Below are 26,553 nucleotides of genomic sequence, written 5' to 3'. Positions count from 1 at the left end.
CACACTCAGGAATAGTGTATACAATGTTTCAATCCCTTCAGCGTCAGTGTCTCAGATTACAGCCCGGAGTCTCTTTCAATGGAGGTGCTGTGACTGTGCAGATTGAACTCATTTACTTGCATAATAAATTACAGTACGTAACTAAAGTAACATTAAAAAAATAATATAGTAAAATTAGTAACCCTTAACCCCTAACCCTTCATCTTCCCCCCTCCTTAACTCTGTCCTAACCTTAACCCTAACCTCTTCCCCAAGGTTAGAAGTTAAGGGGGAGGGGGGTTAAGGTTAGGAGTTAAGAAGGGGGAGGTTAGGGGCTAAGGAGGGAGGTTAAGGCTAGGGGTAAAGGAGATGGAGTTGCTTAAAGCGGAATATAACCCTGCATTTCAACTTTGCTCTAAAACATTATTTACAGCATATTATATGCAAAAAGCATTTTTTTTTACTAGACCAGCATTGGAAGGGTTAAACACAGAGGTTTAAAGTTCCCTGGAGAGATATGCAGAAGTTCAGATTGTTACATTCTATTTAGTTATATGTATCTATTGAGAAATGTTACACACTCTTTGGCTGTCCTCCAACTCCTTCTCAGTCAGAGAGATGAGTCACATTCAACACTTAGATACATTTATGTAAACAAATGTATCTATGTCAGCTTCGGATGCATCTGCAGAAATCTCCAGGAACTTTAAAGCACTGTGTAACCCTTCCAATGCTGGTCTAGTAAAAAAAAAAATGCTGGTTGCATATAATATACTGTAAATAATGTTTTAGAGCAAAGTTGAAATGCAGGGTTATATTCCGCTTTAAGGGTTAAGGTTAAGGAGGGGGGTTTTAGGGTTTAGGTTAGGAGTTAAGGAGAGGGGAGAGGTTAAGAAGGTTAAGGAGGGAGGGGTGGTTAAGGGTTAGGGCTAAGGTTAGGAGTTAAGGAGAGGGTTAAAGGTTAGGAGTTAGGGGTTGAGAGGGGGAGGTTAAGGAGGATGGAGGTTAAGATTAGTAGTTAATGAGGGGAAGGGGGTGGTTACGATTAGTAGTTGGGAGGTGAGATTAAGGGTTAAGGTTAGGTGTTAAGGAGCGTCGCAAAGAAGATAAGATTAGGAGTTAAGGGTTAGGAGTTACGGAGGGGGCTTAAGGGTTAGGGCTAAGGTTAGGAGTTGAGGGGGTTTAAGGGTTATTCAGTTTACTACACTATTTTTTTCCTGTGTTTTTAGTTTACTGTAATATATTATGTACGTAAATGTGTTCATTCTACACCTAATTGCCACAGCACCTCTATTGAAAGAGATTCCAGGCTGTAATCTGAGACATTGATGCTGAAGGGTCTGAAACATTGTATACACTTGCTGAGGCTGAAGGATCTGAAACATTGTATACACTTGCTGAGGCTGAAGGGACTGAAACATTGTATACACTTGCTGAGGCTGAAGGGACTGAAACATTGTATACACTTGCTGAGGCTGAAGGGTCTGAAACATTGTATACACTTGCTGAGGCTGAAGGGACTGAAACATTGTATACACTTGCTGAGGCTGAAGGGACTGAAACATTGTATACACTTGCTGAGGCTGAAGGATCTGAAACATTGTATACACTTGCTGAGGCTGAAGGGACTGAAACATTGTATACACTTGCTGGGGCTGAAGGGACTGAAACATTGTATACACTTGCTGAGGCTGAAGGGACTGAAACATTGTATACACTTGCTGAGGCTGAAGGGACTGAAACATTGTATACACTTGCTGAGGCTGAAGGGACTGAAACATTGTATACACTTGCTGAGGCTGAAGGGACTGAAACATTGTATACACTTGCTGAGGCTGAAGGGACTGAAACATTGTATACACTTGCTGAGGCTGAAGGGACTGAAACATTGTATACACTTGCTGAGGCTGAAGGGATTGAAACATTGTATACACTTGCTGAGGCTGAAGGGATTGAAACATTGTATACACTTGCTGAGGCTGAAGGGATTGAAACATTGTATACACTTGCTGAGGCTGAAGGGACTGAAACATTGTATACACTTGCTGAGGCTGAAGGGACTGAAACATTGTATACACTTGCTGAGGCTGAAGGGACTGAAACATTGTATACACTTGCTGAGGCTGAAGGGACTGAAACATTGTATACACTTGCTGAGGCTGAAGGGTCTGAAACATTGTATACACTTGCTGAGGCTGAAGGGACTGAAACATTGTATACACTTGCTGAGGCAAAGGGATTGAAATATTGTAATTTTTCCTGAGTGTGTAAATGCCTGAATGGCAATGAGTAAGTACCGCTAAAAGTGTTATGGGCAGAGGATCAGCAAGATTCCCAGGCAACTGGTATTGCTCAAAAGGAAATAAATGTGGCAGCTCTAAAAGATTCCTGAAGATTCCTCACAGATAGTTCTTCTACTATCCCAGATTTTTTTTTAGCAGAACACCACTGAAATGGTTAAACAAAGTACTTTGTCCTGCTATTCAGCTTCAAATCTGCATCCAAAATGGAGATAACAGTATCTTTGTTTGCATTTCAATGTTGTTACAATGTATATAAACACACTGTAACAAGTGAAAAGGAGGTCTTTGTGCTTCAAGTACACAAAAAGCTCAGAACAGCTAATTGGAAGATGTTAATATGTAATAAAAAGCAGTTTGAATAAAATGCAATGGCAGCTTCTATGGCACGATAAACTACACTTTGGAAATTGGTAATTTGTAGACAATATTACTTATGCACAAAAGCAAATATGATAACTGTATGAGTAATTAAAAGTAGGAAGACACATTTTTATTGAATGTTATGTCGGAGTTTCAGACCACTTTATCTCTCCTCGGGTTCAGTTTAAGCTGGCCATGCCCCTCCCACATGCCACATCTCAGAAGGCTTTGGCAGCCATAGCAGCACTCTAGTTGCAAAGACAGAAGGTGAAATGGGGCCGTATGTAAGGCAGCAGATCTGGTTCCCCTGATTTTAGCCCCGCCTAGCACGATAAACTTGAGCGTTACAAAAGAACTTTCAGTAAAGTACTGGGCAATTTAAACTCAGAACTTCCTCTCTGCTCTAAAATATACAAACAGCATAATGGCCTTTACAGAAAAATATTTATTTGATACAGCTAATACAAATCCTGCAATAAATCTGCAGTGTGTCTACTTCCTGCTCTCATGGAAGCAGACAAGGATGTGAGCTGCTAGGGATGCTCACTGAGGTTCATGAGATGATGCCGACATTTGCCCTGCGCGCCAGCGAGATTGCAAGCGTCTTATTATTATTCAAGCCGGAAGGAGAAAGTGCACCATAGCGAGGCTTGCAACGCGACTAATAGGACGTTTGCAATATCGTTGCCGTGCAGGGCAGACGGCGACATTATGGGTAATTAACCCCGCTGCGGTCAGCCCTGCGCCTGCAGCAATTAACCCTTATTTGAATCATGAGTAATCAGTCGCGATTAACCTCGGTGCGCATTCCTGGTCAGCTGTGGTGCAGCAATGCCTACAATACTTACCTTTCCTGGCTCCAGTGCAGGCGCAGCAATGGCTTACCGATTGGGCTCAGGTGGAAATTGTTGAGCCCGATGGGGTCCGCTCGCGCAGGCGACTCGGCAATTTGCACCCGAGCCCGATTGGTAAGCCACTACTGCGCCTGTGCTGAATGGTAGTAGATTAATATTTACATGTCCGCTGTTCGGGGGCTCCCAGCGCTAGATCACCGAAACAGAGGAGGACAGGGGATGCCTCATTAGGATCCAGAGGCTTCCCCCTCCCAAGGTAAGTATCCCCCAGAGTTTTCTTTTCCTTACCGATTTCTTTAAAAACAGGCAGATTTACCTTATACAGGCCCAGTGATTTGCTGTGCAATTATATTATGCAGGAAAGCTATGCGGGGTGATGGTAGATATTTTTTGCATCGCTATTGATCCTGGTCACTGGCTGTAGATCTGTAGGATGAGCAGGGACGCTGTGACCTAGATATATAGCGCACAGCCTGATACCAGCCGCGTGACCGAGCGCTGGATACACGGACTGGGATGAAAGGGAGGGATACGGAAACATCTGACGCTGACGGGTTCTGAACTATTTTTCGGTGCTTTGAGTTGTACGGTGACGGAAAATACTAAACGCTCGCTCACAACATGACACGTCGCTGGAGAGCCCTTCAAATCTGCTGTCCTTTATTGACAGTTCTAAATATATCATAGTATGACACAGTCAATTTTTAACCATTATTTCTACTCAGAAAGCCTAATAGTTTTCGTTGTTTTTTTTGTTTAATATTTTGTACCAGAGGTTCTTAAACTTCCTTAGAATATAAAAGTTTGCATTTATTAAACATATAAACTAAAAAAGGAGTTAAGATTCATCAAAGATTTAAAAAAAAAGTCTAAAAAAAAAAAAAAAATGTACACCAGCAGCCAGGGGCATAACTACAAACAGGTCCGGTCCGCCCATGATGCCAAGTGAGGCAACTTCGTCAGGTGGCAGAAGTCTGGGGACAGCACCAGGCAGGAACAGGAAGTGAAGTGAGTGCGTGGCCAATCTATACTGGGCGCAACTGTACCTGGCTAACCTATACTGGGGGCAACTGTACCTGGCTAACCTATACTGGGGGCAACTGTACCTGGCTAAACTATACTGGGGGCAACTGTACCTAGCTACCAACACTGGGATTACCTGTAACTGGCTACCTACCTATACTAAGAGTTTTATCGGGTGCTCACTGGAGCTATAACGTGCAGTGCAAATTGTCAGGTGCTGTGCGATCTTTTGATATCGGGCGGGGGGTGGGGGGGAAGGAGGAACAGGGGGATTGGGGAAATGCCACAGGCAGCAACTAGGACTGGCCCTGACTTCATATCATGAGGCCCACCCAGCTAAACTTGATGTTCTTCCCTCTTAATGTTTACAATCCTTTCCTTGCCTCGAGCACAGTGAATCCAGCGCTGGAGAATTGGGCGCACAGGGAGTAACTCCGGCACCGTCAGAAGACGGAGATGAAGTTACTTTTAAAACAATAATTCGGCTTCCAGCAAAACCTAAAGCTGTTCATTGATTAACCCCTTCACTACTATCACTACTCTATAATTAAATCGTTAATTAGCTTGATTGATGTCTCATAGTGTGACAGTAAGGGCCCGTTTCCACTATTGCGGTGCAGAATCGCCGGTAATTCACCGCTGATGAAATCGCATGCGGATGCGATTCCGCGTGCGTTTTTTGCCACGATTTCACATAGGTTAGGGTACATGCGATTTTAATCATGTCTCTGCCTGTGTTAATTTACATTGGTCACTATGCGAAATCGCACGCAAAATAGCGGGAAAAACTGCATGCCAGAAACGCATGCGATTTCCATATTCAATACATTGCGTGCGATTCGCATAGCGGTGTGCGGGGAGTGAGTTCTGACGGCTCTGCCGTGCAGATTTTACCCGCACAGAAAATCGCTCAGCACTTTGGACAAGTGGAAACAGGCCCATCCACTTGTACTGGCTATGCGAATCCGCGTGCAGCCAACGCATGCGGATTCGCAATAGTGGAAACGGGCCCTTAGAGTCTGTGCTGCAGTGCTGCTGGGCCAAGGGCTGTACACAGTGATAAGCTGTTCAGTGATTAACCCCTTCACTATCACTACACTATAGTTAAATCGTTCATTATCTTGATTGATGTCATAGTGTGACATTTAGAGTGTGAGCTGCAGTGCTGCTGCAGCTGCTATGTGTCTGTGTGTGCTGTGCACACACCAGGCCAACTACTGCCTGCCACGCGCAAAGTGCCACGCGCAAAGTGCCACGCGCAAAGTGCCATGTGCAAAGTGCCACGTGCAAATTGCTACATGCCAAGTGCAAAGTGCCACGGCACTTTGCACGTGGCACTTTGCACATGTTTACACGTGGCACTTTGCATGTGGCACTTTGCACATGTTTGCATGTCGCACTTTGCACGTGGCACTTTTCACTTCGCACGTGGCACTTTGCACGTGTTTGCATGTGGCACTTTTCACTTTGCACGTGGCCCTTTGCACGTGTTTGCACATGGCACTTGGCACTTTGGACACAATGTGGGCTGCACGACCGCTGTCTGGAACCTAGGCCTGATGTTAATTGACAGCCAAATTTTTTTGGGGGGGGGTTAAGTCGCCAGATCATTAATTAGTGTTCCCCTTTGCAAAATAATGATGATACATGCCTCATTGACCCTAAAACCCCTTTTTAAAGCAATTTAAAGGACACGGACGTTTTTTCTAACCAGATATCTGAATCTGGCCGGATACCCCGGATACTGGGGTCAGATATCCGACACGGATTCGGGTCATCAGATCTGGATTGGATAGAGGGGTATCCGGATCAGAATTAGTTCCAGATAGTGAAAAATGGTATCCGAGCAGCACTGCATGCAGTAAATAAATAATAGTCCGTAATTGCCTTCCATAAGTTAGGATAGTCTTTGGTAGATGTGTTTTTTCTTTGAGGGGGGAAGGTGTATACGGTTTTTTTTGGGGGGGGGGGGGAGCGGAGGGTGTATTTGATTATGTAGCAACCTATGAAAATTATATTTATGGGCATCCCTTATTAAAATAAATCCAGTAAATATTTGGAAATTTATTTCTCCTATGCTTTTCTATTACACAGCCTGAATAGGAACGACACTAAACCAGCAAAATTCATACAAATTGACTTAACCTCCAGGTACAGGCAGGTCTTAAACTGATCGGTAAATTATGTGCTAACATGCCCCCTAATTTCCGTGAGAATAGCTATTTTCAGTAAAATTAATGCAAATTACCTCGTGAATTACCTCAGAAGTTACCTCATGAGGAAAAACATGACTAAAAACTACCAGAATTGCTAAAGGTCATTACCTCATAAGGTAAATTACCTCACATGAGGCAATTTGTTTCATAACCCTAACAGAATTGAGGCCAATGCAAATACAACAAGTTTATTTACATACTCTGGGGGACAATGCAACGCGTTTCGCAGGTTTGATCTCACTTCATCAGGCAAGAACAACTGAGCAATAGCATATGTGGTCTGTTCACAGAAGTGCCTGGCTCTTCTACTGACATATATGACATATGCTATTGCTCCATTGTTATTGCCTGATGAAGCAGGATAAAACCTGCGAAACGCGTTGCATTGTCCCCCAGAGTATGTAAACTTGTTGTATTTGACAAAAACATTGGCAATTTTTGTGTCTGCTTGGAGGAGGTAAGTCCACCACTGCCTCCTCATGTTTTAAATTTTTAAGATATTTTTATCCTTTTGGCACCTCTGTATCCATACTACGCTATATCAAGTCCACCCCTGGTGGAGGGGTGTTGCCTCTTTTTACTCATCTACGGAGAGCGACTTCTTAATCCTGAGTGGGGTCAGGTCTAATCTCCCCACCTGACTATACAGTGGTTGCCTTTGAGGTAACCCTGCTTTGTGAGTTTAGCTTATTACTCCATCATACTTTATTTCAACTAGCAGTACATACTAGACTATATTTGACTCTTGGTGTCCTTACTCTGTGTTAAAAACTGATTAGATTGCCTATGCAGTGTGAACTGAGCTTAAATAAGAAAAGTTGTCAGTCAGGCCCCTGGACCCCCAACAGACCTTAGGCAACTGCCTATATTGCCTTATAGGTAAGCAGTGGCTGGATAGGGTACTGGTTAAGGGCTCTGCTTCTGGCACAGACCTGGGTTCGTGTCTCGGCCCTTCCTGAACGTAAGCGAGCACCTATTCAGTAAGGAGACCTTGGGCAAGAATCCCTAACACTGCTACTGCCTATAGAACGTGCCTAGTGACTTCAGCTCTGGGGCTTTAAGTCCATCAGGAGAAAAAGGTGATATAAATGTTGCTTTATTTGTCTTTATATAGGCGAGTTAGCTCTGATTTGTAGTATGGGGAACAAGCAGAACCTCTGTAAACCTTTTACTGCTACTATTTGTTTCTTCTTAGCTGGTCTTTGCTGTATTTTTAGACATTCGTTTTCATGTTGTAAAAAACTTGACAAGAAGTGTCATTCCAGACAAAAATAGATAATTCATTCTTGTGTTTCCTGCTCAGGTCCGGGCCAGCGCCATCGCTCAGGACGCGGACCAGAACTACGACTATGCCAGCAACAGCGTGGTGCTACACCTAGAGCCGGGCGACGAGGTATATATCAAACTAGATGGTGGAAAAGCCCACGGCGGCAACAACAACAAATACAGCACATTCTCTGGATTTATTATCTATGCCGACTGAGGATACAGCAATCCCCAGATGAAACTGAAAAAAAAAAAAAACTATTTTACCTTCTGCAGCCCCACCACGACAGACTCCTTAGGCTGCTGACTATAGTGGCGAATTAAAGACGCTTAATCAAATATGGGGACCACGTGCACTGCGGAGATCCACTGCTACCTGACTTAACACCTCAAAAGACATCAAATATCCAATCAAATATATCCATGTATGTTGTACAAGTTACACCGATGTGTCTCCCCTTTGCCACCAAAGCCAAATTTCCTTGTCTGTGCCTGTGTGAATGAAATCCTATCCAATAAAGTTTTGTAGTAAAATAAAAAAAAAGAAAAAAAAAAAAAAGAAACCTCCCTAAATATATCTATCGATCAATATGCTATATCCTTGCTGTTATAACCATCTCTCAGCTTCGAACGATGTGACTTGCCGGTCAGACTTGATGGCCGGAGCGGACTAGCTGTATGGTCAAGGAATGGTCTTCAGGGTCTATTCTGCAATAATGAAGGCGGAGCTTAAGCTCCTGTAACTTGGAAAAAAATGTAAAGAACACTGTCAGCTTTGAATAAAGTTATTGGCATTATAAAAAAAAGTGATCCAAGGAGAGCGAAGTACCCGCTGCATAAAATCATGGCGCTATTGTATATTCTGTCAAACATATTTTAAACCGCATATAAAAAAAAATTAAAAGTGGCTAAATTTGTTCATATAAAGTTTATATTTAATACTGAAGAAAATTGTATTTATTTCTCTGCTTTCATGTCATCTGTAGTTACTTAGTCACAGACTGCTTGGTGTCACACGACCAATGCCAAGGCATGGATTCCACAGATTCCACTGAATAAGTACGGCCCGGGAGATGATAAAGAACGAAGAACAGAGGTGTTCAAAAAACAAAAACTCACAGCGAGGACCAAAAATAGTTTAGAAAATTTGAATATGGTATGAGGTCATGGGTGTGTCATCTTTCTGCTGTGATGTGGGTGCACAAATGTACGGTGCATATAAACTCCAGTTTGGTTTCATATGCACATACTTTTGCAAAGCTTTTTTGCATAATGGGCCAAACCATTCACCAACACTTGGGAGGAATTCACGAGATTATAGTATTTTTGCAAAGATCTAGCTAAAATGAATTTTACATTTTCATCTATCCCTATAGCCCAGTTCCAAGCTCTGTACAATCTGCATTCAATTTGAACGCAAGTTGGAATTATTTTCATCTCATTGACCATGCCTCATGATCACATGCAGAGCTCCAGAGTAGTCAGGTCACCCAATGATGTAACTACTGGGGGGAGGAGCCCAACACTCAATGCACAAGCCACCCTCCTTTTGGTAACGGTTGTCCACCTCTCTGATGTGTAGAGTATGTGTAGCAGAGCAAAGAGGCCATTTACTAACTCAAATGTTGTGTCCGTTCTTCTCTCGAGTCAGGTCGCTCAGCACCGCGCAGTGCCCGATTTGGGACACGGCATAAATATTATTAGGGGTGGGAGCTGAATTGGCGATTGCTCTTGCTGTAGGGCAAAAGGAGGGGTTTAGGGGGGGCGGGGAAGTAGTGGCTATATTTAATGGGAAGAAAGAGGGGATCATATTTATTATGGGTAGGAGGAATGGAGGCTATGTTTGGTTAGCCAATAACACTGGCTAACCACCTCACTACATACAATAAGACAAGACACAGAACATTTATATTGTGCTATCCTTCTGGCGTACTCAAAGCACCAGAGCTGCAGGCACTAGGGCACGCACTATAGGCAGTAGCAGTGTTAGGGAGTCTTGCCCAATGCCTCTTTACTCAATAGGTGCTGGCTTACTGAACAGGAATAGCCAAGTTTTTAACCTTGGTCTCCTGCGTCAGATCCCTTATGATTCCCGGGATGGAATCGATTATTTCCAAAATGCTCGATTCGGATTTCGATCGTTTCTGCCGTCGATTTGCATGTTAAGTGTGCCAAATCGACGGCAGAAACGATCGAAATCCGAATCGAGCATGTTGAAAATAATCGATTCGATCTGTTCGATCCCGGGAATCGAACGGGAGATCTCAACGTGTGTATCCAGCATTAAAGCGGAAGTGTAGATATAAAACAAACACACTGTTTCACTTACCTGGGGCTTCCCCAGGCCCCCAGCAGCCGCCCTGTCCCGCGCCGCTCCTCAAAGAGCCTCCGTTCTCCCGTCGCCAGCTACTTTCGGTTTCACCGCCGGGCCACTGCATGGCTCTGGCCATGCATATCCTTTCTTCGTGTTCCCGGCTATTGCAGAGGGGAACGCGAAGAAAGGATACGCTTGGCCAGAGCCGCGCTGGCATTGACTTACAAGTCGAGGTACAGGACCGAGCGTTTGTGTTTATTTTATATCCACAGTTCCGCTTTAAAGGGAATCTGAGATGGGTGTTGTGGGGTTATTTATACTTACCTGCGGGCTTCCTCCAGGCTCATTAGGTTTGAAGGCTCCATTCGTTATGAAATCCCACCGGTAATCTGGCCAGCCACACTCTTCTGCGCATGTGCAGTGCTGCTGCACACATACCCCAAGTCACGCTCCCACAGCCGGGAGCATTCTGCACCTGCGCAGTAGTACTGCAGAAGTGTAGAACATTCTTGGGTATGGCAGCAGGGCGGGGCCAGCACGGGGCCTGGCTGTGCATGTAGAGAAGAGCACTATAGACCGCAGCTAGTCAGATTACGGAGGGGGTTCTTAGAGAGCGAAGTGACCGGCGAGGGACCCCACAAACCAAATGGGACTTGAGGAAGCCCCAGGTAAGTTAATAAGATAACTAATCCCACAAGGCCCATCTCAAGTGCACTTCAACCAGTACACTATCCAACCAATAGAACACAGATTTCCTATTCCACACACTATACAGTAATATAGGATGACCCCCTCGCTACACGTAATAACTCATGGCTATCACTCACGAGCCTGCGCACATCCATTCGCCTGCAAGCACTGGCATCCTTACAGTAAAAACACGCGCTCTCCCACAATAAATAATCGATTTTTATTTTAACACACCGGCACAGATATTCCAACATTATCAACTGTAAAAATTGCTCCCAAGACACTCAGTCCTACAATGCGTAATGCACAGGCTTCCCCGGCTTATTTCAAATAAACCATCAAGAGGTGGTAATGTCCAGCTCTCTGCTCTGCGCCAGAATGTAATTTAAATGGCTACGTTCCATATCAGGCATTAATTAAAGAACAGCGGGATAATTACAAGCATCATCAATATTACAAGGAACATCAAACTGTTCCGGAGGGGAGTCGCTTAATTGGAATCACTGTACTTTCCTACAAGTTGTGCATTATTATTATTACTTGCATCAGAGTGCCCTTGATTATCGCCGCCAGTAGGAATTCAATTCATTGTGTTTAAAGACAATTGTTTAAGTGTTTATTTCTACCGGGGTGGACGATCATCTCCGAATGCGGACATCTGCAATGTGAAGTGTAAAATATACACTGGCATAACATTCATTATGCTTTATTGTCCATACAGTTATGCTACTTTCATTTCCCCTAAGTAATGTCATCTGTATAAGAATCACAGGTCCCCCCCGCTCAAATACCGAAAGGGCTGGGAACTGCCGCTGCGATAGATTATGCATTACATCAGATTCATTCAGAAAACTTTAAGGCTCCTGGCACAATATATTGCAGTACACTCCCCCGCCGCTTCCAAGGCGCAGTGGCCATTAGTCTTTATGAGACTGGCCACAGTACACACACAATGCAATGGAAATACCTCGAAGCCACGTAGAGGTGACCTAGTGACACTGACATTTTTAAACCTGAATCAAGAAGCCCATGGTGGCTTCTATATAAATTTCCTTTTAAACAATACCAGTTGCCTGGCATCCTGCTGATCTCTTTGGCTGCAGTAGTGACTTCAAGTCAGAGCACCTGATCTGCATGCTTGTTCAGTAGGGATGATCAATGATATGCAAATTTTCCCAAGTTTATGCAAATGTATGTACATTTTTATGCAACTATGTGAAGCTTGAAAATAGACCAATTATCTAAACCTGGGTTTAAAATTGATTGGTCCATTTTCAAACTGCATATATTTGCATAAACATTTGCATAAACTCTGAAGTATTTGCATATTTGGATCCATTTCCACTAAGTATGAAATCGCAAAGCCAATTTTCACATTAAATACTGAAACCAATGCAGTTCAATGGAGGCGTTTCCATTAAGCGTGTTTTTCCAAATGTGGTGCGAAGCAGGAAAAATACGAACTGCATGTTGCAGATTTCCGCACCATGCACTGCCCCACATGCGAATTGCAATTAACGAAAATGGTCCCACAAGGGAATGCAAATGATTGCGTTTACAAGGCAAATTTTTGCATCTGTTTTCCCATCTAACCTGCTTCTTTCTAATTCCCGTGTAGTTACAGTGATGTCATGTTGCTATGGAGATTAAAAATCGGATGGGAAAAATCTGCATTAAAAATGCACATAAAAACTCGTCCATTTTCCAAATCAAATTCAATGAGTATGCAAATTTGGATGCACAGTATACTTGTGGAAATAGACCCTTAGGCTAGCCACCGGGAGCTCTATGCAGAGTATACCTCGAAGCGGGAGCTTATACTCACCTCCAAGGGGATCCAGACGTGGGTAGCTGTTCTGCTTCCTGTCCTCCGAGGCTCTAAAACATTCTGGTGAGATGGCCGTCATTGACCTTGCCAAAGAGTTATAGTGTCACCCGGAGGACGGAGGTAACATTACAGCGCTGGAGCCCAGGGAGGCGAGTTAGAGCAGGGGCTGCTGCTGGCATTCTGGTGGCATTACTTCCTGATTTTAGGGTCTGAAACCTTTTAAAAAGACAGTAAAATTTGGAAATAATCATACTGCTAGGGAGGTTAAATGGAAACAACTATGGCAGCCACCATATCCCTCTCACTTCAGGTGTGCTTTAAAGGGACACTGAAGCCGGAAAAAAAATTATGATATGGTAAATTGGTTGTGTAGTACAGATAATTACTAGAACATTAGTAGCAAAGAAAATATTCTCATATTTTTTATTTTCAGTTATATAGTGTTTTTTTATAACATTGCATCATTCTCTAATATTTGCAGTTTACACATTACACTCTGCATGCTAAATTATTTTACAGAGCAGGCCAGAGAAATTTTACAGAGAAAAAGAAAACACAGTGACTGACAGTTGAGATAACAAGCTTCAGAAGACTTTGAAAGTCGTGGAGCTCAATGGCTCTTTTGCATAGATAACAACTGGAGTTTCTTAACTCTTCCTGTACTGGAAAAAATATTAGACCTATGTCTCTGCTCCTAATGTTTTATTTCTTAGCTGTACTTCACATACAAATCATATCATTTTTTTTTCGCTTCAGTGTCTCTTTAAAGAGTTTTAGAAATATTCGCACACTGCTGTATTTGCAGTCTGGTAGCCTTCTCCCAGTCCGATAGACATGACTGAAAGTCTCTGGCATCCCTCATTTAAATGCCAGCCACCGCTTGGGGTTCTCCTGCAGTATCTTATCGATGTTCTCTTGGGATATTCCTCTCAGCAACATTTTGGGAACGATGTTATTGAGGATGTGCGAGTAACCATGGCCGCCATACTTCGTCAGCCGGTTCTTGGTGTGGATGTCATGGGCAATGACAATTCTGTCTTCATAGCCATTATTGATCAATGACCTCACCCTGAAGAAAAAATAAAAGGGATAATTATTATATACAGTATATGCAGTGGGTTGCAAAAGTATTCGGCCCCCTTGAAGTTTTCCACATTTTGTCATATTACTGCCACAAACATGAATCAATTTTATTGGAATTCCACATGAAAGACAAAACACAAAGTGGTGTACACATGAGAAGTGGAACGAAAATCATACATCATTCCAAACATTTTTTACAAATTAATAACTGCAAAGTGGTGTGTGCATAATTATTCGGCCCCCTTTGATCTGAGTGCAGTCAGTTGCCCATAGACATTGCCTGATGAGTGCTAATGACTAAATAGAGTGCACTTGTGTGTAATCTAATGTCAGTACAAATACAGCAGCTCTGTGAGGGCCTCAGAGGATGTCTAAGAGAATATTGGCAGCAACAACACCGTGAAGTCCAAAGAACACACAAGACAGGTCAGGGATCAAGTTATTGACAAATTTAAAGCAGGCTTAGGCTACAAAAAGATTTTTAAAGCCTTGAACATCCCGCGGAGCACTGTTCAAGCGATCATTCAGATATTGGAAGGAGTATGGCACAACTGTAAACCTACCAAGACAAGGCCATCCACCTAAACTCACAGGCCGAACAAGGAGAGCGCTGATCAGAAATGCAGTCAAGAGGCCCATGGTGACTCTGGACGAGCTGCAGAGATCTACAGCTAAGGTGGGAGACTCCGTCCATAGGACAACTATTAATCATGCACTGTACAAAGTTGGCCTTTATGGAAGAGTGGCAAGAAGAAAGCATAGGAAGTCCCGTTTGCAGTTTGCCACAAGCCATGTGGGGGACACAGCAACCATGTGGAAGAAGGTGCTCTGGTCAGATGAGACCAAAATGGAACTTTTTGGCCAAAATGCAAAACGCTATGTGTGGCGGAAAACTAACACTGCACATCACTCTGAACACACCATCCCCACTGTCAAATATGGTGGTGGCAGCATCATGCCCGGGGGGTGCATCTCTTCAGCAGGGACAGGGAAGCTGGTCAGAGTTGATGGGAAGATGGATGGAGCCAAATACAGGGCAAACTTGGAAGAAAACATCTTGGAGACTGCAAAAGACTTGAGACTGGGGTGGAGGTTCACCTTCCAGCAAAACAATGACCCTAAACATAAAGCCAGGGCAACAATGGAATGGTTTAAAACAAAACATATCTATGTGTTAGAATGGCCCAGTCAAAGTTCAGATCTAAATCCAATCGAGAATCTGTGGCAAGATCTGAAAACTGCTGTTCACAAACGCTGTCCATATAATCTGACTGAGCTGGAACTGTTTTGCAAAGAAGAATGGGCAAGGATTTCAGTCTCTAGATGTGCAAAGCTGGTAGAGACATAGCCTAAAAGACTGGCAGCTGTAATTGCAGCAAACAGTGGTTCTACAAAGTATTGACTCAGAGGGCCGAATAATTACGCACACCCCACTTTGCAGTTATTTATTTGTAAAAAATGTTTGGAATGATGTATGATTTTCAATCCGATGTTTTAAACCATTCCATTGTTGCCCTGGCTTTATGTTTAGGGTCATTGTCCTGCTGGAAGGTGAACCTCCGCCCCAGTCTCAAGTCTTTTGCAGTCTCCAAGAGGTTTTCTTCCAAGTTTGCCCTGTATTTGGCTCCATCCATCTTCCCATCAACTCTGACCAGCTTCCCTGTCCCTGCTGAAGAGATGCACCCCCCCAAATGATGCTGCCACCACCATATTTGACAATGGGGATGGTGTGTTCAGAGTGATGTGCAGTGTTAGTTTTCCGCCACACATAGCATTTTGCATTTTGGCCAAAAAGTTCCATTTTGGTCTCATCTGACCAGAGCACCTTCTTCCACATGGTTGCTGTGTCCCCCACATGGCTTGTGGAAAACTGCAAACGGGACTTCTTATGCTTTTCTGTTAACAATGCCTTTCTTCTTGCCACTCTTCCATAAAGGCCAACTTTGTACAGTGCATGACTAATAGTTGCCCTATGGGCAGAGTCTCCCACCTTAGCTGTAGATCTCTGCAGCTCGTCCAGAGTCACCATGGGCCTCTTGACTGCATTTCTGATCAGCTTTCTCCTTGTTCAGCCTGTGAGTTTAGGTGGATGGCCTTGTCTTGGTAGGTTTACAGTTGTCCCATACTCCTTCCATTTCTGAATGCTCGCTTGAACAGTGCTCCGTGGGATGTTCAAGGCTTTGGAAATCTTTTTGTAGCCTAAGCCTGCTTTAAATTTCTCAATAACTTGATCGACAACACGTTAAATAATCGTACTCAATGCCAAGCCGCTGCAGCTAAAGCGAACAAAATTTTGGGATGCATTAAAAGGGAAATAAAAACTCGAGATGCTAGCATAATATTGCCCCTGTTTAACTCTCTAGTAAGGCCACATCTGGAATATGGAATTCAGTTCTGGGCACCACATTACAAAAAAGATATTGCAGTTTTAGAGCAGGTGCAGAGACGAGCTACAAAATTGATACGTGGGATGGAAGGTCTCGCTTACCAAGAAAGGTTAGATAAACTGGGTTTATTTAGTCTAGAGAAAAGACGCCTTAGAGGAGATCTAATTAACATGTATAAATACATCAGAGGGCAATATAATAGCTTGGCGGATGAGCTTTTTGTCCCTAGGCCTTCTCAAAGGACTAGAGGACATGATCTGCGCATGGAGGAAAAACGTTTTAGCCATTTATTTAGGAAAGGGTTCTTTACAGTAAGAGTGATTAAGATGTGGAATGCATTGCCACAGGAAGTCGTTATGGCAAACTCTATACCTGCATTTAAAGGGGGCTTAGATGCTTTCCTTGCGTTGAAAGACATCCATGGATACAATTACTAGGTTATGCCTAATGATGTTGATCCAGGGATTTTATCTGATTGCCATCTGGAGTCAGGAAGGAATTTTTCCCTTTTGGGGCTAATTGGACCATGCCTTGTGGGGTTTTTTTCGCCTTCCTCTGGATCAACAGGGGTATGTGGGGGACGGGCTGGAGTTGTACTTTGTACTGGTTGAACTCGATGGACGTATGTCTTTTTTCAACCAAAATAACTATGTAACTATGATCCCTGACCTGTCTTGTGTGTTCTTTGGACTTCATGGTGTTGTTGCTCCCAATATTCTCTTAGACAACCTCTTAGGCCATCACAGAGCAGCTATATTTGTATTGACATTAGATTACACACAGGTGCACTCTATTTAGTCATTAGCACTCATCAGGCAATGTCTATAGGCAACTGACTGCACTCAGATCAAAGGGGGCCGAATAATTATGCACACACCTCTTTGCAGTTATTTATTTGTAAAAAATGTTTGGAATCATGTATGATTTTCGTTCCACTTCTCATGTGTACACCACTTTGTGTTGATCTTTCATGTGGAATTCCAATAAAATTGATTCAGGTTTGTGGCAGTAATATGACAAAATGTGGAAAACTTCAAGGGGGCCAAATACTTTTGCAACCCACTGTATATGGAGGCTGCCATATTTTTTTCCTTTTGAAGCTGCATACACACGTTCAACTAGTGCACAATGTGAACATGACCACCCACACGACCTGAGATACTTCCTGCATGTCCAGACCGACAAATGTCCAACTTTTTTACCAATTTACATACTGCACACGCAAGCAGAATGACGGACTACACATTTAAAGCAAGTACAAGTCGTTTACAAGTCGTTCAAATGACTTGTACACACGCATCAACTGCACGATATCTGGTTAACAGTGGTGTGAATAGATCCAACAGTTGGATTGTTCGAAACACCTGTTATCAGTCGCTTTTCAAGTCATTTGCACGTCTGATTGTCGTCCAACAGACTATAGTCAGACGACAATCAGGCAGTTTTGTTGAGCGTGTGTACGGGCCTTAAAGGACTTACGAGGCCAACTGTGTAAAAAAAGTGAATTACTTGCCTCTCCGTTTCAGGCACGGAGGACGCCGTCCGCGCCCTCCGTGCTGCTCCGCCGGGTCCCCCCGCTCATTATCCCCCCGGGCCGGCTCCCGACCCCACGGCCCGGGTCGGGCTCTCCTTCCCCTCCAAAGATGGCCACTTCCTCTGGCCGCGGCTGCGCAGTCCGCCTGGCCGCGAATGCAGCTGCGCAGCTCTAGGGCCCACCCCTCTGATCCACGCTACGTAGCGTGGATCGGAGGGGTTGGCCCTAGAGCTGCTCCGTGCCTGAAACGGGGAGGCAAGTAATTAACTTTTTTTTACATAGTTGGCCTCGTAAGTCCTTTAAGCAATACCAGTTGCCCTGCAGTCCTGCTGATCCTTTGCCTCTAATACTTTTACCATAGACCCTGAACAAGCATGCAGCAGATCAGGTGTTTCTGACATTATTGTCAGATCTGATAGGAATAGCTGCATGCTTGTGTCTGGTGTTGTTCAAATACTTCAAACTTAAGAAAACAGAGATAGCGTGGCACTTCTCCTTTAAAAGAGATTAGCTGACTCCAGTCTGTCGGGTAGGCTCTGTGTGGACAGGTAGCCAATAAATTACTGACAGTCTGTATATATGAACACTGGGTATAGGACGTGTGCTCCGCTGTTGTGGTATGAAGGAAGAGTTAAACAATGTAAATTGAAGAGCAGAGAGCGTGCATCATCCGTCCAAGCTTGTACATTTATTGCATATGAGCAAAAACCAGTGCAGTTACAGTATGGTGCATAACAAGATTCATCTATGTTACACTTTTCATGACTTGTTCATATTTGCAAACGTAAACAGACTTATCTGTGTTTCCGTGGGTAGACCATCAGTGTAGGAGGTGGGAGAGTGAGAGGGGCCTAGCGACGGCCGTTTCGCGTCCTCCTGGACGCTTGGTCACGCTGCGCTCCACTATGTTTTTCAAATACTACTGTAGCCAAATAGATCAGCAGAGCTGCCAGGCAACTGGTATTGTTTAACAGGTAATAAATATGGCAGTCACCATATACCTCTAACTACAGTTGTCCTTTAACTGTCCCTTGAGAGGGGCTCACATTCTAATCTCTATCATAATCCTATATCTATGTATCAATATTGTATATTGTATGTATTGTAGTCTAGGGGCAATTTAGAGGGAATTAACTTATCTGTATCTTTATTGGGTTGAGGAAGGAAACCGGAGTGCCTGAAGGAAACCCACGCAGACACGGAGTGAACATACAAACTCAATGCAGATAGTGACCTGGCTGGGATTCAAACTGGGAACTGACGCTGCAAGGCGAGAGAGCTACCCACCACACTATCGTGCTGTCCAGGATGAGAGATGTACAGTATGTATATATAGGCCTTAAAAAAAACAAATAGATAAGTAATCATCTCAGTCTTCGCTCTTAGACCTTTACTCCCATTATGATTTTTTTATCTTAAGTCTTAAAGAGACACTGAAGCGAAAAAAAAATTATGATATAATGATTTGTATGTGTAGTACAGCTAAGAAATAAAACATTAGGAGCAGAGACCAATATTGTTTCCAGTACAGGAAGAGTTAAGAAACTTCAGTTATCTATGCAAAAGAGCCATTGAGCTCCATGGCTTTTAAAGGCGCAGAGAGCTCTGTCTTCTGAAGCTTATTATCTCAAGTGTCAGTCACTGTATTGGTTTTTTTTTTGCTTCTGCACAGGACAGATCATAAGTTCACTAGCCTGCTCTGTAAAATCATTTACAATGCTGAGTAGGACGTAAACTGCAAATTTTGGAGAATGATGCAATGTTATTAAAAAAAAACGATATAACTGAAAATAAAAATATGAGTATATTTTCTTTGCTTTGCTACTAATGTTCTAGTAATTATCCGTACTACACAACCAATTCATTATATCATATTTTTTTTTCGCTTCAGTGTCTCTTTAAAGGGAATGTCCGAGGTACTTAAAAAAAAAAATCCACTTACCTGGGGGCTTCCTCCAGCCCCTGGCAGCCGTCCTGTGCCCTCGCCGCAGCTCCTCTTCCAGACGGTGGTCCAGGTGTCCCCTCTGTTACAGATGCCAACCATGCCAGGCAGACATCTAGTGCGGCTGATGTCATCTGGAGTGTACTGCGCAGGCACAGTAGTATAAATGCAATTCCCTATGGACAATATTTAAAATCGAGAAGAAATAATACTTTGGACACAGATTTTTAACAACAGTCAGATGATTTAACTAGGAGATTCCTTAGAAGAGCATATAGCCCAGACTTATTGAGGCGTTCTGTCAGGATAGGAAAACTAGGACTTTCTTGTCCCTAAGCAACATCCCGCGGGGAGTACTAACAGAGTGGCTTTCTCGTTTGATTATACTCCTATGACCTCTCAGATTCATAGAATTATTCATAAAAGCTGGCTAACCATTAGTTGAGATCCTGATTTGGCCTCTCTAGTGGGTGAGCCCCCCCCCCCCATGTGACTTTAATGCCTAGTACACACCATACAATTTTCTGTTCGATTTTTCTGTTAAGGCTCATACACACATCAGATTTTTCAAACGACAGGTCGTTTGGATGTCAAATCGGGCGTGGGTACAGTCGGTCGTTCAGCTGATAATGCTGGTTTTGACGGATCCGCTTGGCGGATCTGTCAAAACTAGCGTTATCAGCTGAACGACCGACTGTACACACACCCCATTTGACGTCCAAACGACCTGTCGTTTGGAAAAATCTGACGTGTGTAGGAGCCTTTAGATTTTCTGTTAGATTTTCTGTAATTAGATTATCTTCTGTAAAGTACTGGTAAGGTGCGTACACACGCACTACTAAATGCAACAACGGGTCCGCCGGACCCTCCCGCTGGGCGGTCTTTAGCCGACAGTATGCGCGTGTGTACGTGCTGTCGGTGGACTGATAAGGCTGTTTCTGAACGATCCGCTCAAGGTAAATATTGCACAGCCCGACAAATTGTCGCCTGTGCGTTCCGGGGGCTGCAGTGAGACAGGTTTTCTTTAAGACGGCTGGCAAGATGAGTTCTGGCTAACTAGGGCTTTACTATAGTACAAAAAAACCTAAACGTAAAACCTTTATTCCCCCCCCCCCAAATTACCATACATTGTACTAGGGACATATCAGTAACTTAATTGATGTAATAACTGACAAAAATGAAATAAAATATGTGTGGGTTTTAAGTACTGCAGACTAGGTGTAATGTATTTGCACTTCTGATTGGCTGACTGGCAGTCTGCAGACTCGATAAGTGGCAGAGAGCTGTCTGGGAGTGAGCAATCCTTTTGTGTTTGGTAAGTAGGAGTGGTGCGGGTGAGTTTCTGGTTTTGGCAGCTCCGGGGCTCACCTGCACTCCCCTATTGTGTTACATGCTGGTTTGGGTGTCCCGAGCAGTGGCGGTGCTTGGGGCCCCCCTGTCATGCGCACTAGTGTTTGTATATATATTTTTTACCCTGGTTTTTGTCCTCTAAATTTAGGTGTGTCTTATGGTCAGGAGCATCTTAATAGTCCGAAAAATACGGTATATATATATATATATATATATATATATATATATATATATATATATATATATATACACACACACACAATGTATATCATTTTGGTGGGATGAGCAACAATAAAGTTATTGGCGAATGAATGGGAGGGACATGATGTAAACATTGCTCTGGTTTGTTTCTGGAGGAAAAAAAACTGTGGTTGCACAGTTGCTAATGTGCACCACTGTCTATATTATTACAGTAGCGTTCCTACCTAAGGGCGCAGGGGGGCGTGGCGCACCGGGTGCCAGACAGCCAGGGGGGTGTCACCACGACCCCCCTACACCTAAGGAGGGGAAGAGCAGCGCTAGGAGGAGGGGTGACAGCAGGGATAGCGGCGGGGAGGGGGGAAATATCAATATCCAAGTGAGGGAGGGGCGGGATCGCCCGTATTAGCCTGGAACGCTGCGTCGCCATCACGTGCCTCTTCTGCGCCTCCAAGAGGCGCAGTAGAGGCACGTGACGGCGACGCAGCGTTCCAGGCTGATACTCGGAAGTAACGTGAGTATTCTCCGCGCCAGCCTGCTCGCTGCCCACTGCCCGCATTTTTGGGGGGAGAAGAGAGGCAGAAGGAGGGGACCCAGGTGAGGGAGGGGGGATATTTCCCCCCTCCCCGCCGCTATCCCTGCTGTCACCCCTCCTTCTAGCTACACGGGGGGGGGGGGGGAGCACTATACTACCTAAACTGGGGCCACTATACTACCTAAACTGGGGGCCACTATTCTACCTAAACTGGGGGTCACTATACTAGCTATACTGGGGGCCACTATACTGGGGGCAGCTAAACAGGGGGCCACTATACTAGCTACACTGGGGGCATCTATGGGGGCCACTATATTACCTATACTGGGGGGGGGGGCACCATACCAGCTACAATGGAGGCAACTATACTATCTAAACTGTGGGCCACTATACTAGCTATACTGGAGTAACTATGGGGGCCACTATACTAGCTATACTGGAGGGCAGCTGTACGGGGGCCACTATACTAGCTACACTGGGGGCAGCAACACTACCTACATTGGGGACAGCAGCTATGCTGCCTATCCTGGGGGCAACTATACTAGCTATATTGGGGCAACTATACCACCTTCACTGGGGGCAACTAGCTACCTATACTGGGGGCAACTGCTAGCTACCTATACTGGGGGCAGTGGCGGCACCAGGGGCGGGGGGGGGGGTGCTTTGGGTGCTGAAGCACCCCTTAAAATTCTCCAAGCACCCCCCAGCGTGAACTGACTTTCGGCATCTAATAGATGCCGTATCAGTTCACCGCAGCGGCAGGGCAGGGCTATAGTAAAATGTCCGAAGCCCTGCTCTGGAGACTTTGGGAGTTGCTGGCTGCAGAGGATCGTGGGAGCTGCGCACTGGACGGAGGCCGGAACAGGAGCTCTGCTGCAGGTGAGTAAATGTTTTTTTTTTTTTTTTTTTTTTATATTAGCAGCCAGGGGTAGCGTTTATGTTCTGGCCAGGTCTGCTACACGATTGCATGTATTTTCTGGGCAAATCTGCCGACATGATTGCATGTATTTTCTGGGCAAATCTGCCGACATGATTGAACGTATTCTCTGGGCAAATCTGCAGACATGATTGCATGTATTTTCTGTGCAAATCTGCCGACATGATTGCATGTATTTTCTGGGCAAATCTGCCGACATGATTGCATGTATTTTCTGGGCAAATCTGCCGACATGATTGAACGTATTCTCTGGGCAAATCTGCCGACATGATTGCATGTATTTTCTGGGCAAATCTGCCGACATGATTGAACGTATTCTCTGGGCAAATCTGCAGACATGATTGAACGTATTCTCTGGGCAAATCTGCCGACATGATTGAACGTATTCTCTGGGCAAATCTGCAGACATGATTGAACGTATTCTCTGGGCAAATCTGCACACATTACGTGTATGTTCTTGAGAAAACCTGCGCAAGTATGTGAATTTTCTGGGGAAAGGGTCACCAAAACTTGGGTCCACTGTCTTTGCGTTGCACTTTTAAAGGGAACCCGAGGTGAGAATAATATTGAGGCTGCCATATTTATCTCCTTTTAAGCAATACCAGTTGCCTGGCTGCCGTGTTGGTCCTCTGCCTCTAATTCTTTCAACCACAGACCCTGAACAAGCATGCTTGTTTCTGGTGTGATTCAGTTCACTACTGCAGCCAAATAGATTAGCAGGGCAACTAGTATTGTTTAAAAGGAAATAAATATAGCAGCCTCCATATCACTCTCACCCGGGTTCACGTCAAATTACAGTTAGCTCCGCCCTCATCCGGTCATGGCCACGCCCATTTTTTGACGTGGCGCGCGTTATAGCGCCACCCATTTTTTGCCCCTTTACTTTTTTTTTTGGGGGGGGGGGGGGGGGGGTCTTATAATACCCAGCACCGGGTGTCAAATGCCCTAGGTACGCCACTGTATTATTATGTACCCCATGTTAATCTGTTACTTGTGCCACAGTGTATGTTGGTGCTTTTTAAATCCATACTAAAGAGATTAAAACGTGCAAAATGACCAAGGTACAAATTCTGTGTAAATGAACACTATATTATATAATTCATATAAAACAAAGTGCAAATGCATAAAAAAAAATACTAGCCTAGAGGCTGATGGCTCTTCCACATTAGCGGACGCGTGCACGAACATGTTTTCATTTACGCAGTATGAACTATGGCATGACATCGGGAAGTTGCGGTTCAATGCTGAACAGCGGCGGAAGTTCTAATTTACCCAACAGGAAGACGCCGTTGCTTTACGATTAAAGGCTCTCAGATGCGTTACAACATTATGCTCTGGAACGCTTTGTCTAATGTGGAAGGTAGCATGAAAGTCAAATAAACTTTCATATTACCTCTCTAAACGCATCCTAAGAGCGATCTGTGAAAACGCACGGATCAGCTCCTAGTGTGAAAGAGCCCTTAGCAACAGAGAAGAGTAGGGAATACAAATGGTGCATGACGCAGCTGCTTCCAGCAGGCGGGGCAAGGAGTAGAACAATGCGCTCAGGGGTCAGACATCGCTAATAACTCGGCATGCCAGTCTGATTTCAGATAACTTGTTGTATAGAAGTGATCAGAAAAATGATTGGAAATCAGATCGGACCTGTCGGAAATTATCTATTGTATATACTTGAATACAAGTCGACCTTGTGTATAAGTCGACTTCACTATTCAACCCTATTAAGCTGGACTTTTTATTGACTCAAGTATAAGTCCACCCAGCAGAGTTAATGGCTGCACTTGGGGACCAGGAGGGGTTATTGACTGCACTGCATACAGTATTGCAGCCATTAACCCCTTCTGTCCCTTAATTGCTGCCAATAATTCCTCCGAGCCCCCAAGTGCTGCAATTATTCACTCCCTTTTATGCAGCCCAGTATTCTGCCTCCCGCCCCTTTCCTTGTTAACTGCTGTGGCCTGGACTTTCACACCTGTGCTTTCTTGGCATTTCCTTTCCTCAAAGTATTACTTATCACTGGGTAAATTGCAAATGGGACGGTCACTATTAGTACACACATTACTCAGTGTTGTCCGTGACTCGTGTATAAGTCGACCCCTATACTTTTATGAAGTGAATCAGACCTAAATGTCTAGACTTATACTCGAGTACAGGGAGTGCAGAATCATTAGGCAAATGAGTATTTTGACCAGATCATCCTCTTTATGCATGTTGTCTTACTCCAAGCTGTATAGGCTCGAAAGCCTACTACCAATAAAGCATATTAGGTGATGTGCATCTCTGTAATGAGAAGGGGTGTGGTCTAATGACATCAACACCCTATATCAGGTGTGCATAATTATTAGGCAACTTCCCTTCCTTTGGCAAAATAAGTCAAAAGAAGGACTTGACAGGCTCAGAAAAGACAAAAATAGTGATATATATTGCAGAGGGATGCAGCACTCTTAAAATTGCAAAACTTCTGAAGCGTGATCATCAAACAATCAAGCGCTTCATTCAAAATAGTCAACAGGGTCGCAAGAAGCGTGTGGAAAAAATAAAGGCGCAAAACAACTGCCCATGAACTGAGAAAAGTCAAGTGTGCAGCTGCCAAGATGCCACTTGCCACCAGTTTGGCCATATTTCAGAGCTGCAACATCACTGGAGTGCCCAAAAGCACAAGGTGTGCAATACTCAGAGACATGGCCAAGGTAAGAAAGGCTGAAAGACGACCACCACTGAACACGACACACAAGCTGAAACATCAAGACTGGGCCAAGAAATATCTCAAGACTGATTTTTCTAAGGTTTTATGGACTGATGAAATGAGAGTGAGTCTTGATGGGCCAGATGGATGGACCGGTGGCTGGATTATATATATATATATATATATATATATATATATATATATATATATATATATATATATATATATATATATATGTTATATATATATATATATATGTTATACTGTATATAAGGAAATTGGCAATTTATCACACACCATTCAATTTTCATAAACATTGATCAGAAAAATCCAGCACTCCCGCTAGACTTTTATCAAATAAAAATGGGAAATCTGATCAGAAAAAAAAAAATTGGATCAGAAAAAAAAAAAAAAAATCCCACCTTAAAGAGACACTGAAGCGAAAAAAACCCCAAATGATATAATGATTTGTATGTGTAGTAGAGCTAAGAAATAAAACATTAGGAGCAAAGACATACCGTATATACTCGCAAGCAAGCCAAATTTTTTACCCCCAAAAAGTGGCCCAAAAGTTGGGGGGTCGGCTTGCTTGCGAGTCATGTGCCCCAGCTGCATCTCTCCCCCCGCACTGCCGCTGCTATTACCTTAGCCGGCGCCGCCTCCTCTATCCCCGTCCTGCTCGTACGGTAACTAATTCACAGCAGCGCGCCCCACGGCGGCTGCTGTGATGAGGGAGGAAACCATAGAGAGAGAGCGGTTCCCATAGTAACACGATATATAGGAAGCCGCTCTCTCTCTCTATGGTTTCCTCCCTCATCACAGCAGCCGCCGTGGGGCGTGCTGCTGTAAATTAGTTACCATACGAGCAGGACGGGGATAGAGAAAGCGGTGCCGGCTAAGGTAATAGCAGTGGCGGCCGCGGGGGGAGCGGGGAGGGGCACTACCTACCCACCCACCTACCCATACTGGGACTATACTAGCTATACTGGGGGCTACCTACCCATACTGGGCACTATACTAGCTATACTGGGCACTATACTAGCCATACTGGGCACTATACTGGGGCGC

The 26,553-nt window shown here is 44.1% G+C and overlaps 2 protein-coding genes across 3 annotated transcripts in view; one reads left to right on the top strand and one right to left on the bottom strand.

Annotated features, from left to right (window-relative positions):
* Nucleotides 1–8,941, top strand: part of C1QL3 (complement C1q like 3) — an 85,083-nt gene extending 76,142 nt beyond the window's left edge. Inside the window, exon 2 of the mRNA XM_068235552.1 lies at nucleotides 8,039–8,941. Within this exon, the coding sequence (XP_068091653.1) occupies nucleotides 8,039–8,218 (180 nt within the window). The 3' untranslated portion in view covers nucleotides 8,219–8,941. The remainder of the gene's footprint in view (nucleotides 1–8,038) is intronic.
* The window catches only part of PTER (phosphotriesterase related), a 131,820-nt gene that overhangs the window by 64,325 nt on the left and 40,942 nt on the right, over nucleotides 1–26,553 (bottom strand). Inside the window, exon 5 of one of the 2 annotated variants that reach the window (XM_068235545.1) lies at nucleotides 11,204–13,902. The exons of the other annotated variant lie outside the window; for it this stretch is intronic. Coding sequence (XP_068091646.1) covers nucleotides 13,692–13,902 — 211 coding nt within the window. The 3' untranslated portion in view covers nucleotides 11,204–13,691. Of the gene's footprint in view, nucleotides 1–11,203; nucleotides 13,903–26,553 lie in introns of those variants that run through there. 2 annotated transcript variants of the gene reach the window in all.

This window comes from Hyperolius riggenbachi, chromosome 5, assembly GCF_040937935.1.
Source record: "Hyperolius riggenbachi isolate aHypRig1 chromosome 5, aHypRig1.pri, whole genome shotgun sequence".
NCBI lineage: Eukaryota > Metazoa > Chordata > Amphibia > Anura > Hyperoliidae > Hyperolius > Hyperolius riggenbachi.
This window is presented reverse-complemented; position numbering and strand designations above follow the sequence as displayed.